At 38.8% G+C, this 13,981-nt stretch overlaps 1 protein-coding gene across 1 annotated transcript in view; it reads right to left on the bottom strand.

Annotated features, from left to right (window-relative positions):
- EP400 (E1A binding protein p400) overlaps positions 1-13,981 on the bottom strand; it is a 47,795-nt gene that overhangs the window by 20,805 nt on the left and 13,009 nt on the right. The window contains exons 8-25 of the mRNA XM_059484963.1: positions 13,514-13,654; positions 13,328-13,406; positions 13,005-13,051; positions 11,924-11,981; positions 11,151-11,240; positions 9,887-9,994; positions 9,203-9,396; positions 8,843-9,020; positions 8,234-8,370; positions 7,909-8,078; positions 7,304-7,478; positions 6,776-6,912; positions 5,961-6,147; positions 4,866-5,032; positions 3,871-4,025; positions 3,096-3,350; positions 1,880-2,044; positions 944-1,111 (exon numbers count right to left, since the gene is read on the bottom strand). Coding sequence (XP_059340946.1) covers positions 944-1,111; positions 1,880-2,044; positions 3,096-3,350; positions 3,871-4,025; positions 4,866-5,032; positions 5,961-6,147; positions 6,776-6,912; positions 7,304-7,478; positions 7,909-8,078; positions 8,234-8,370; positions 8,843-9,020; positions 9,203-9,396; positions 9,887-9,994; positions 11,151-11,240; positions 11,924-11,981; positions 13,005-13,051; positions 13,328-13,406; positions 13,514-13,654 — 2,611 coding nt within the window. The remainder of the gene's footprint in view (positions 1-943; positions 1,112-1,879; positions 2,045-3,095; positions 3,351-3,870; positions 4,026-4,865; positions 5,033-5,960; positions 6,148-6,775; positions 6,913-7,303; positions 7,479-7,908; positions 8,079-8,233; positions 8,371-8,842; positions 9,021-9,202; positions 9,397-9,886; positions 9,995-11,150; positions 11,241-11,923; positions 11,982-13,004; positions 13,052-13,327; positions 13,407-13,513; positions 13,655-13,981) is intronic.

Here is a 13,981-nt window from a genome sequence, read left to right as displayed (position 1 = left end):
AGTGCTGTGCTCCATTCGTACTTTATTCAAAATGTCGTGCATAGTGCAACACACATTGACATTCAGAAAATGTTAATATGAACACAATAGAAAATAGAAAATGTTCTAATTCAGAAAAAGATTGTTTTAACTTATCTTGAGCAAATAATCTAAGATTTTTCAGAAAACACATTTGAGTGTATCTACAAATTGGTGAAAACATATGATGGAATCTCAGTAGCATTCTTGTGATTTCAGCTATTAGCAGATGTTTACCCAGACAGTTAACTATACTGTAAGAGCATCACACCATTTTGAAGGAATGGTTTTTTATATGCCAAGAAAATTACAGCAGATGGCCATTTTCAGGGAATGAACTCCAAGTGTTATATTATCTTCATTTAATAATCTGTTTTGTTGTAAATGCATAAATTTCTCCATTATTTCTGTCAACATCTTGGTTGTGTTTTTAAGCAAGGAACTGATCACATTTACAGCAAGGCACCAAATACCTAAGCAACATTTGCAGAGAAAAATGGAAAACTGTGGCTTGATCAGCTAGAAAAGTGAAAGAAATTAGATAAAAGCAAAATCAATGTGGAAAAATGGAGACAATCACTGGACATTTTCTGCCAGTATAAAAAATTTTGTCCCTTGATTTTTCCTTGCAAAAATTAACAAAGTATTTCAAATTTACTTCTTCCCAAAAAAAATTTGACCACAGGTGAAACTGGTAAAAAAAAAATCTATAATTAAGTTACATGCTCTCCTAAGTTTGTACTAAAATTTTTCTTAAAACTTCAGCACACATGAAATACAAACTGCAAAGATTTCCCTCATAGTTTACCCACTTCTGAGCTCAACTTAGAGAATTACGATTTGCAACAATTTGGAGTTATATAAGAATGTGATTTTAGCAATTAAATATTCAGACAGAGACATTTCTTCAGGCTGGAGAACCCACCTTGCTGTGTGACTGCAGTGGAAGCTGGGCCACCTGCCTGGTGCTGGTTTCCTAAAGCATTCAGGGCATTCTGCACAGTTCCTGCTTGGGAAACTGTCTGCATGACCACAGGGCCCTGAGGCCTTAGGTACTGCTGCCCAGGGGCTGACACAATCTGAAGGACACTTCCTGCAGGGAAGGATTTTAACACACATTAGGGTGGAAAAAAATTTGTGCTCTCTAGCAAAATCTATTAGTGTTACAAGCTGAAAATTACTGTTTCAAATTCTACCAGACACGTTCATTACACCAATCTGCCAAAAAGGAGGGAAACACCCAAGTATTCATAGCTGGAGAGGAATTTCATGTCATAGGGGTATCATTCTAATCTAGGTATTTATATAGAATTTGGACAAAATCCAGTCAAACAGAAAGTCTTCATTTAACATTCCCTCTATTTAGTTGGCCACAGAGAATGAAGATATGCCAGTTCTCCTACATTTGGCAATACACATCACCAGCAAGGGAGATTTGAGAACGAAACACAGTGTAGGTAGAGCACTCAGACAAGGGCAAAAAATTCAGAAGAATGCCAATCTTGAAGGATTATTTACACAATTTCAGAATACACCAAGAATGTTCTCAGTTTTTCTGCTTCTGGTCAGCAGGGAGTTTTTATGAAATAATGCCTCACCTTACTTTAGCTGCACCGCTTGGGTGTGGAAACAAAGGAAATAACATTTTTCAAATACAATACAGAAAAAGAAACTAACCATGTCTTTCATTTGATAGGCATCTATTTTTCAAACCAGAGCTACCTTGGCTCACAGAAAATAGGAAGAGCAAGACAATACAAGCACTGGGGATGGAAAAACCTCCAGCAACAAGGAACATGGTGCCCATATCAAAACATGAGCATTGTGAATAATGGAAAATTTCCTTTGTTGAAGTAAGTACCTTGTAGCTGCAGGGGCTGCCCTGCAGTGAGCTGGCGGAGTTGGCTGTGTGACAAGGTGAACTTGTTCCCTTGGAACTGCAGAGTCACTGGGGTCTCTGGCTGAGCAATCCTGCCTTGTGCTCCTGCTATAGAAGCCAGCTGGGCTATTTTTACTACCTCACCACCTGTTAAGGAGGGAAACAGGCATTAAAAAATCAAAGTGGGAGGCGAGCTGTTCAATATTCACAATTCTACATTTTGGTTAGTAAACTGGTGCTGAAGCGCCTTCCATGCATAATTATACTTAGTGCATCAAAAGTGTCATATAAAAGTTAAGCAGGTATTGCTTTCTATATTTGTTGGACAAACTGGAAAGAAGCTGATTGTTTAAAGGGTAAGAACATCAACATTTTAGAAATTACCACTTTCATTAGCAAAAAAGTTAAGAGCTACCTGAAAACTCATGTGACACTTTGTAACAGAACAAGTATAGACATTAAAGTCATTTTCACTGCCTTTTCAAGAGCATGAAGGAAGGTTTAAGGAAGAAATTAAAATATTCCTATGTGTGGCACATTAAATACACATTCGAAATTTGCTGATGAAACATGATTTATTTTAAGCAATCTGCATTTAGACAAACCAAAAAGCTTTGACGTGGCAAGGACCAAGCTTTTTGTGATTTAAATGCAGAAAGGTTAGAGGAATTTCAGCATTAAGTTTTAGGACATTGAGAAAATATTGGTGTGAAAATTCAGCTTTTGTAAAGGCAGTGCATTACCCCAGAGATAAAATTAATACATCAGTGCTCAGTACTCTCTACACATGCTAATAGGCAGTGCACATACAACCTTAAAGCAAAGCCTCATCACTTTTCTCTGCCTAACAGTGGCGACGCTCCTCTCTGCCAGAGAGGCCTTTAGCAGATGGATTAGTGTTTAACATGAAAGGAATAATTAGGAGAGAGCTAAAACATTTGGTCTGAAGGAAGTCTTGCCAGCAGAAGAAACATGCAGAAATAGGAGATTAAGTTGACACCGCTAATGTATGTCCACAGCAATTCTATTGTTTCTTATCCAATTTTCGATTTTCCTTGGTCATAAGCAACGTACTGAGCAAGGCTAATCAGAAGAGTGAAAAAAAAACAACGATTCTGTACACATCTTAGGGTGCCTAGTAACTTAACCTCATTGTAGTACAAAGGTGGGAGAAACCTTGAAAGGGGAGGCCACTTACTAGGCAACCGTGCCTGGGCCTGAGAGGTCAGTACGAGCCTCTGAGGCAGCACACTCTGTTGGATGGTGTGCGGGGGGGGCTGTGGCTGTGGCTGTGGCTGTGCCTGCGGCTGGCCCGGCTGCGGGGCCGGCGCCGCGCTCTGGCCCCGCGGTTTCACAGGGTTGGCTGCGCTAGTTGCTGTGGTGAAGGTCGCTGCGGGCTGGTGTCTTGGAGCACTGGTGGAAGCCTGAGTTGTCTGAAACTGTGCTGCTGCAGCTGCAATCAATAAGGGTTGTTTGTGCAAGCTGTTAGAGGTTTTAACTCCGCTCTTTTAAACAACCTGCATTAAAAAGAAACCTTCCGACAGGATAATCAAACGGCTACAAGAACGGCTTTGTCCTTACACACCGGGATTTCTAGCCACACCTCTTACTCCATCCTAGTTTTACAACATTATCTATTTGGAAAGCATTGTTTAAAGGCTAAATAAATACAGAGAAGCACTGTACATTCCCATCTTTGACAGAACATTACATGTCTTCGGGGTTTAAATATCAACTGTGGCATATTTACTCCATAAGCTAACAGATTACACAAAGCTTAGTTTTGCATTATCCTGGCAGATCATACTGGAGAAACTAGTGGGGAATTTTACTGGCAATTAGTCTCTTGGTATATTTAAGCCATTAGTATTCTAGACCAATAAGCTAGAGGGAAAAGGAGCTCTATTAAACACACTAACTTGTATCTGTCTACACTGAGGTGCAGGTGAGCAGGGCGGCACTGAGTGCCTTACCTTGATTTGAAGACACCGTGGCTATGGGGGATCTGCCTCGAACCTGTCCCTGCTGAGTCACCGTTGCCGTGGTCACCGTGCGCTGCACTTGAGTGCTTGGGAAAACCACTGTCCTGCCCTCGGGCTTCTGACCATACTGCACGGGCTGGAACAACCTGGCAAGAGCAGGAAAAGTCAAACTCCACAGGAAGATCATAGTTTGGCCTTTAGAGGTAAACTCTGTCACCACAGGAACATAGAAACTGATCATGTCAGATGCTGATCTTGCTGCAGGTGGCTGAAGCTGGCAAGACTCATCACTTCACAAGCTTCCTGAGTGAACTTTGTAGAAAGTGATTTTGCTGAATCCAAGGAAAAAAACTTTCATTGTCATATACCCAGTTTAAAGCAGGATGCTTCAGAATTACAGCAAACATCTTAAAGAGGCTAGGTCAATATCTGGGAAAAGATATATCTGAAGATATCTGAAAAAAAAGGCTCCCATATAATGTCCAAAGAGACATCAGCATGCTGCAGGTCATCAGGTCATCAGGCAGCTCTCTTGTATTAGTTCTACATTACTTTGAGAACACTACTTCACTAGAAGAAAAATACTTTAGAAAAATGTACTGCTATAGAACTTCATATGTCTCTGCCATAACAGTGAGAGCACAGCTGACACTGCAGGCCCAAATTAGACTTGAATTATCCTCATGCTAATTCAGCAAAACAACACTCAATTGCCATAAACAATGTCCAAGAACAAAGCTCATCTACTGCTGAAGTAAGGACTATGGGAAATCCATCAACAAACTTCAAATGGAATTGCATGCCTCAAAGAACAGCATTCTTATTTTCAAAGGTAAACACAAAAGATAAGAATTAAATGCAAAGGTAAGCCTGAGGTTTTGTGTGAATCCCATTAACAGAGATGCAGAGAGAGCTCAGTGAAGACTGCAGCAGAAGCACCTTTTGCTGCTGTAATTCTAGCTTAGGAGGAGTCTAGGTGTACACACCTGCTTGGTTTGAGCTTCACTGGGTTGGGCCTCGCTGGTGGTGGAGGGGAGCTGTAGATTTCTTCAATCAACTTTCTAGTAACCTTCTGTTTTGGCAACATTTGTGCTTCATAATGAGTCATTTTGTCTTCCATTCCAATGAGATCAAAAAGAGACAGGTCCGATTCCTAGGGATTTCAGAAAATGAATTGTTTTATGTGATGACCCGAACAGTTAAGTCCTCATAACATTCAATGCTGAATTCAATTTCTATATATTTACTTTTTAACTTGAAATAAATGGTGTAAATTTAAGAAATAAACTATTAATTATTAGCCAAAACTGTCCAGAAACCTTGGAAATAAATCTTAAACTGACAGTCCCATTTTAAGTATTAGAAGAAAAAGAATTTAAATCATTAGCCAGTTATGGAAATTAAAACAAAACACATTTAACAATTCTTCATATATCATAGTTTCCAAAGAATTAAATAGAACTCTTTGAAGGTTAACTCTCAAGCTTAAATGCCGAACTATAATTCAGGAGTAGAAAAATATGAAGGGTGGAAATAAAATTAAACAAAAAATGTCAGCTGTTTCATTACTCATACTTCTTTTGTATTTTCAGGTCAGGGAGTGGGATCACTTGTTTAACAATAACATAAATAGTGGTACTTCAAATGGATTGACAGGAGGGTACTAATTTAGTCATAGTAAGAGAATGTTTACTGTTTTGTGACAAAGAATAAGTCTTGCTTTCCTTCAGTGAGTAAAAGCAAAAAGAAAATTGCAGAATGCCATAAACAAACACAGGCTACCCAGAGTGACTTCAGTGTTGGAAAATTCCTGCAAACATGAGCATGACAAAAGCAAAGGTAATTTTTCTTTGACCCAGTAGTTCGTGAAAAATTGCTGTTTACAAACCACTTGAAAAGTTCATACCACTACAACAAAAAAAGAGATGCAGCAAGAACTCACTTAGTAGCCACAGTTATGGAAGAGTGAATTCCTTCTATTTACAAACTTCTTTTGTTATCACATATAACAAAACAACAGTAAGTACTGAAATTCTGCCAGGGCGCTAGGAGAGGAAAAAAACCTTCACTTTTCTACTGACCTTCCAAATATCCCTTTCCAGAGCTCGCAGCACCAGAGAGGCTGTTCTGTACTCCAGGGTTTCTGATACATAGGAGGAGCTGGAGAGCCGGGGGTTTATCAGATCAGGATGGTTACAGATCCTCTGCAGCTGCATCAGGACATGCAGGACACTGATGAAGTGCCCACTTTTGAGGGCTTCCTGGGTTCTACCAAATAAATTATACAGAAAGACATTGATTTATGTGCAGCTTTCATGGAGGTGTCCCTAAATCAGCAAGGTGAGAATGGACAATGCAGTATGTTATGCAGAAGTCTTAAAACAAGTTTAGATTTCACCAAGGTCTTCTGCAGTATTCTAAGCAGCACTGTACTAAAAGTAAATTTGGAAAAGTGAAACTTAAAGACCCAGGGCTGCCTTACAATCAAATAGAACCTATCCAGCCCCCCATCCTCTCCCTGTTTTGTTTCTGTTTCATCCCTGCACCTATCAATTACCACTGGCAGGGAGGCAGTGAGGAAAAACTCTGGGCTTTAAAAAAATGAAGAACCACTCATTAGAGATAAATGTTAAAACAACACAGCAGAAGACCTGACCATCATAACTGGATTCTTAGGTTCCAGAGATAAATGCACATTTATCACATCAGCATAAAATATCACAAAATTACACCACCTGCTGTAACTCTAGTCTATAATGCAATCACATTTTATTCACAGGTCATAATGCAAAATTTCAGAGAAGCACTAAAACACTTCCCCACATGACAATAATTTCTTTCCTTGCTTAAGCACTAAAAGTGACAGCATTGTATATCTTCTGTCCCAAGCCCTTACCCTGGTTGCAGTATGACATCCTCATACATGGCTTTTTGTCGACTGGACAGACGGCACTTGAGCACGTGCTCGTACTTCTTTGTGAGCTGCTTCTCAACATCCCTCTTTGATCTCCTCAAAATAAATGGCTGAATCATCTGAAACATTGCAGAATCGACAGGAAAAAAATTCTCACTTCAAAGACTTTACAACAGGAAGCTAAACTTATTCACACCTAACAGATTTGATGTGATAAATTGCATATGCTATATATAATCATTCTGCTAGGCACACAGTTGTATAGACATTAATTTGCTCTTTAATTTCTGCATGCCATGCTTCAAAATCTGAGCTTTGTATTATTTTTAAAAGAAATCTCCACATTCTCCTGGTAGCAGAACCCTCTGCTTTCCGCAGGATTCTCTGTCTAAACTAAACTAAGTGTTAAGAAAAGACACAAATTCTGATCTGGGCCACATATTTTTATTCCCCCTCTCCTAAACAGCATTACTCCTTTAGTAAGACATATGAGGAAAAATTCCAACATACTCTGTGCAACCTGATGACCAGTTTATGGCAGTAATCCTGGTTTTCCTCATTAGGTGCTTTTACTGGAAAATCCAGGTAAGGTCTGGAAATTCCCGGAATCAAAAAATGCACCATGGTCCACAGCTCCATCAGTGTGTTATGCAAAGGAGTGTCTATCAGAAGTAAACGATGCTGGCTGTGAATAAAAGAAGATTTTTAATTGACTGATTATTGTGCCTTTATGTTTGTCAGATATACAGAAGAATTATGTAGATATAACAAAATTAAACCCAAGATAAAGTATCTTTTCAATCTTGAATATATCACCAAATAGCTTCTTCATTGCAGAGTATCAGAACATACAAGGGAATCTGTTTGGGAGCACAGAATGCCAGCAAAGAAGAATTACAGGGATATGATAGTGGAAACAAAAAGATCTCAAGCACTTCTCTGAATCCTGACTGTTTCAAATAAAAGTACTTCTCTATAGGTGCACATTGCTCAGGAATTCAGGTAGACTAAGTCAAGAGGGTTTTTTTAATCAAGTTTTCTGTTAACAAGAGAACTGTGTGACATGAAAAGAGAAAAACTCACTGCCAGCAGGAAATCAATTCTCTGCTCTGTACCTGCGGAGATTGAAAAGTGCCTCCCAGTGTTTCTCAGTCATATTCTTGATTTGCTGCATCTCATCTACTATTAAATATTTCCATCTCATTTTCATGAATGCCGTGTGGCCTTTGAACAGCTGCTTGTAGGAAGTGATGCACACATTGAAGCTGTTGGGTTCTGTCCATTCCTATGGAAAAGGAAAGAAAGGATGAGACAGAAAAGTTAAGGCAGAACTCTCAAATATCTTACAACCAGCTACTTCTTCATTAGAAAAGACATATAAGACAGATATACACAGGCTAAATGTACAGCCAACAGTGTAAGAGTTGCAAAATACAGCACCTGTCTTTTTGCCCTAAGTTCTCTTTGGCTCCCAAAGTAGAGAAGTATTTTCAAGCCTGGGCACCAGCGTTTCAATTCCAGCTCCCACTTCAGTATGTTACAGCTCCGGACAACAACAAGGTGGGGACCCCAGTTCCCTACAGAAGGGGAAACACAGCAGTTAACACTGGAAAGAGACTCCTTACAAGGCATGTGGCTCATATTCTCCCTTGATTTTTTTAAGTGCATTGCATTAAATTAATCATTAAAAGTGAGATCAAATAACAACAAACAGAGGCATTTTAATTACTAATCTACTCCTAGTCATTAAACCATTTGTAAGGTTTTTCTCTACTAGTAGGAATTTAAAAGAATTCAGAAGAATCTCTAGAGGGTAATAGGTTGATCAGACACTATTCTTGACTAGATAACACTATGTGTTATCTAGTCAAGTATAGTGTCTTACTTATGTCACAAAATATCAGAAAGTTATTCTGACACAATCTTACTCCTATCATTAACTAAAGCCTGATATGGTTCAGTAGGGGAAAAAAAAGTGACCCTAGTCTACAATTCACAAAGATAATGTGGCCTAGTACCTGTCTAAAACTGTTAGCCAAAAGAACTTACCTTCATTACAAGCCAAATGGGCAAAAAAGGCAATAATTTGCACTGTTTTTCCAAGCCCTGCCTCATCTGCCAGGATGCCATTGAGATTCTTCCTGTACAGCTTTGCCAGCCAATCCAGCCCAATCTTCTGATATTCTCTGAGAGACCCATACAGCAGTGATGGAGTGTTGTATTTTACCTGTAATGTGAATAATTTGATATTCTTTCCTGAGTTAAATTTGCAGAGCATGGCATAAAGCATAAACATTCAAAAAAGTTAACTCAGAAAAAAAAAGGAATTTCTTGCTAAAAGCTACAAAAAAATGAAGAAAAAAGCATTCTTTATGTAAACATCAGCACATAGAAAACAGGGATTCTTACTGCTGTTGTTATCCTGGAGCTGCCTTTAGGTAACAACATCTCTGCTGCAGCAGCCACTTCTGCTATGTCTCTCATGTTCTTCTTGGGAGGACTTGACCTGTCCATGACCTTGTACTGATCAATGGTGAGAAGGGAGTCTATGAGGACAATTTCTTTCTGGGGACTTTCCCTATCAGACATGTGGTCTTCCATTTCTAGGAGAGAGAGAAAAATTACAGTGGTATCTAAAATATACTTCAGTAGCAGTTACACAAAGGAATTGAGATAACCAGGATTCAGACACAGGTCTAAAGGAGTCAGCCAACTTTTAAAAGCATTTCTGTGATTTTCAAGCTAGTTCAGGTAAAATGCAAATAGCCTAAGCTCAGGTTCATGTACATGTTGTGGACATTCACACTAGCTAGGCTAACATGGTATAATTATAGCCACCTATGAAGTCTGCTGTTTAATTCAGTGTACAGAGGCTTTTCTATGGCTCAGTACTGTACTTGAAAATCTCACACATCTTCATTTAGGACAGGCAAATACTGCCCTCTTTTCACAAACTGAGAAATTTTAAATGTGATTCACTCAAGATGTGCTTTCTCCTAGAACAAAATGTCTTTTCACAGAGTCCTGAAGAGTCAAGCAACTTATTTCACCTTGTAAATCAGCACAACTACTTCTAAAGATAGAGTGATTTACCTTCCTCACTGCTCTCCTCTTCACTGTCAGGCTTTGGCTGGGGCCAGTGAAAATTTTCTGCAAAGGCACCTTCATACATCTTTACCAAATCTTCCAGAGGCAATTCAGCTGAAGGTTATTAAAGGATGGAAGTTTTAAAAATACCAAAACTTGGAACAATAGATACTATTAATTATAATCTCATTACATTCTTCACAATTGCTAAAGCCAGTTTTCTAATCAGAAGTTAACTTCAGAGGTAATTATTAAGTGAATGATGGCAGTATTTATTTAATAACCTTGATTACAGAGAATATTTGGCACTACACCAAGCAGTTTGCTCTCATACTCTGCTTTTTACTGCATTACAAACAAACCCTACAACCTTCAGTAAATCCCCAGCTGGGAAGGTAGGGACATCAAATGCAGTTTGACAATGCAACACTTCAGAAGTTTCAAATCTGAGCTGTAACTCCAGGATCCCTTGTCTGAGCTGCTAAAGCAGGAATGTACATACTGGCAGTGGCCAATCAATCAGCAAATATTCTCATTAGGAACCTGGCTGACTGGCCAAGGGTTATAATCCCTCCAACTGGCCAGTTCAGTGCAGCCACTAAGCTGCCAAACAGAGCAAACACACAGACCTGGAAATGGCATTTTCATCACCAGGCACGCTCAGCCTCATGGGCAGCCTGCCTCTGAAAATCTGCTTTTACCAGGCTAAGTGATACATCTCTGTGGGCTACTTTGCACACATCAAGCTCAGCACAGCAATCACATTGCTAATGAGAGAGAGCTGCTAGCCAGAGCACTGTCCCTAAAAGCACCTTATATTCAAATATTTATAACCTCCCTTCAAGATCAGCACTTAAGTGCCACTTTGGAGCTACCAAGTCAGTCACAAAACCCTTCTGGGATACTCAAGCCAGTTGATAAAGTGTCCATGTTCAATCTGATCCAGCCCTGGTGTTAAGTGTTCATCATGCACTCCTAGAACTTGGGCTGAGAGTCTTGGTGGAAGGTTTTAATGCAGTGCTTCACTAGAGAACTGCTTTTGCTCCAGCCACCCTGTGTGATAACCAGGACTGCTTTATAAAGTGCAGATCATCACTCCATAAACTGCTGCAGTTTTCCAAACAGAAAAAACTAAACACAGACTACACAGGACTGAACATCTGAATGCAGTCTCCCACCTCTAATCCTCTTTACAAATATAACAAGTGCTGTGTGTTTCCAGCTGTTGTTTCAGAGCCCAGCCCAGAGAAGAACCAAGCCACGTGCCTACCTTCTTTGGCTAGATTAGACAATTCAGTTTGATGGTTTATGTTTCCCTCTTTAGCTTCTTGCTCTTCAATTGTTTCTTCTTCATCTTCAACTGCAAGAAAACAAATGCAAATCTTGGGTAAATTATACAATAATTCAGGAGGCTTGTAATTCTAGTCCCCTGAAGTGAATGAGCACAGAATATTCTAAGTCTGCAGAATAATTTAAGCCTGCGGGATTTAAAAAGAATTAAATATGTATGGAAAACAAGATAATCTGAAAGCAACTATATGCAGTATTTGAAAGGTAAATGAACAGGAGAGAAGCACTTCTGCCTCAGGACAGAAAGCATTTAAGTGTTGATTGACATTGTTCCCCACAGGTTGTTCTGAGGCTTTGAACAGGGGAGTTCCTTTGTCAGGAACATGACAGAGTGGTCACCAACAAGAAAGGACCCAAAGCAGATGGGTATTTCAGTCTAAAATCCTCAAAAGAGCTTCAAGACCATTAGTAAGGCCTGACAAATGAAGTAATGAGGACAGAAAGAATTAAAATCCATCAATAATGACAGCAGTATCATTTCAAGGAAAATGTTGTTTTCAGATTTTCACTAGAGCTCTTTTAGGGATAATTTACTATTTAATTGACTGCCTAATATCTCTAAGAAAAAGATGAAGGTTGATATTCGGTTCATGAAGAGCACTGCACCCACACAGTAACAGACTGAAAACCTGTGGGTTTAATATTCAACTTATGTACTATGCTATGAATGCAAATTTTTGGGAAATTACTTACCCTCCTCATCAGTCAAAGATGTGCTTGCCTTTCTTTTCCTTCCAGATGATGAACCCCCCTAGCATTAAATAATTGTAATATTTAAAATCAGAGAAAACAAAAGATAAGCAGGGGGTTTTGTTAGTTTTTTAAAAATAACAAAACATGCCTTGCAGTCCCAAAAGCATTTGCTGATAGACATTTAACACCTATTAGCACTTCCCTGGTCATGCCAAACCAGAAATTCTAATTCTGAATTGATGGGAGTGTGCAGTCTGCCACTTGCACTGCTCATGGGTCAAATTATTCAGGTCCAGCTGTGGTACAAAACTTTTAGCCAGACTGGCTCAAGGACTAAATTTTTTCACTAGTCAATAAAAAAGAGATATGCACAGGCCTATAATTGTCTCAGCTGTCCAGTGCACTCTGTAGAATTGTTTAGCCTGTGCCAATTAACTCTCACAGCCAGTGCTGGGCCTCAGTTTGGCTGATAACACATGCTAAGGCTTGTTCCTAGCAGGAAATTCAGATGCAGGCACTCTGCTTGGTAGAGGGGGAGTATTCCAGCACATGGGCATCAGCTGTGCCTCAACAGATGGCTCAGGGCCTCAGATCCCTAGTCCATTTTTTTCCAATTGCACAGACACAACCAATGAGTCCTTAGCACACATTTTATCCAGGGAAAAAGATATCCAAGTTTCATTCAGTTTGATCCATTCTGTACCACACACCTTCATCTCTCAGCAGATAAATCTCTGCTGAACATCTGAAAACACATTTCATGCCCCACCAAGTCTACCCCTGGCTACTGTAAATGAACCTCTTGCCCAAGTCTGGCAATTAATTTGTATTTTTTTGGTCTTCCATCTCAGAATGAATGATTCACAGCCACTAAGGACATGTGCCAACCACAATCCCCTTCCTAACCAGAAAAGCAAAATTATACTTGTGCTTGTGACTGAATGTTCATTCGTAAGTAACTATAGTGAAATCTTCTTATCATCACCATATATTTTTAAAAAATCACCTTTATCAAAACTCTTTCACATATGTAGTCACATTTAAACCAATTTGATGGTTTTTTCAAAAAATAAAAACTTACCATTTCACTTTCTTTTTCCAAATAAAGGTCTTCCTTTGCATCCTTACCTGGAAAATTATTACACTTGATGTATGTATTCATCATCTAGCAATTTTACACTTCTCACATGAACTTTTAAATGTATTCAAAGGAAAACACAAGAAGTATTAACAAAATCTAACACAAAACCATAAAAACCCATAAATCATTATTCAGATCTATTCACAACCCATTATTAGCAACTCACAATTTTACCACTGAGATTAACCTGCACTGAGTGAAATTATATAAAACAGTACCATCAAAATTCAGACTATATTTCTTATGAAATGGAATGCAATTACCTTTTCTTGAAAATCTCTTTAAATTCAAAGCTTTTTTCCTCTTCTCTTGAAATTCAATTTGCAGTTTAATTTCAACAACCTGAAATGTAAAGCAAGTCTAATAAATCACTTTTATTTTACAAATAAACTCCTGAAGATGAAAAAACCACCACAAGTTGCACAAGTCTAAGTGAGTGGGTACTTTACCTGCTCAATATTAGACCAGAAATACTCTATTTCTCTAGCAATGGATGCTGCAATCCTCCTCAGTTTGTTCTGTTCCTCCCTTTTAGCTCGCTCTTCGTTAAGTTTCTTTTCTTCATGGTAACGAGCCACAGTTCTTACCATCTAAAATACCATGAAATACTGAATTAGGTTACCTCAAAATACATTTCATTGCATTTCTTAAGATTATAGTGGTTATCAGCAGCCAGATGTTGACCATAGCTTTACACACATAGCACTTACCTCCAGTATTTCTAATTCTTACCATGCCAATAAAGCAACAGACATGAAATTCAAAGGAAAAAAAATGCAACTATAACTAAGCAATCAGGTAGGAAACTCTTAATTCACTCTCTGAATACGAAAATTAGGAAAAAATTCCACTGAAATTAACAGCAAACACACAAAAGAAAACTTTTTTTTTCAGACAGCACATATGAAGTCACAGAA

This window comes from Ammospiza nelsoni, chromosome 18 (genome assembly GCF_027579445.1).
Source record: "Ammospiza nelsoni isolate bAmmNel1 chromosome 18, bAmmNel1.pri, whole genome shotgun sequence".
Taxonomy (NCBI): Eukaryota; Metazoa; Chordata; class Aves; order Passeriformes; family Passerellidae; genus Ammospiza; species Ammospiza nelsoni.
The sequence above is the reverse complement of the archived record's forward strand: the minus strand, read 5'-3'. Positions and strand labels throughout refer to the sequence as shown.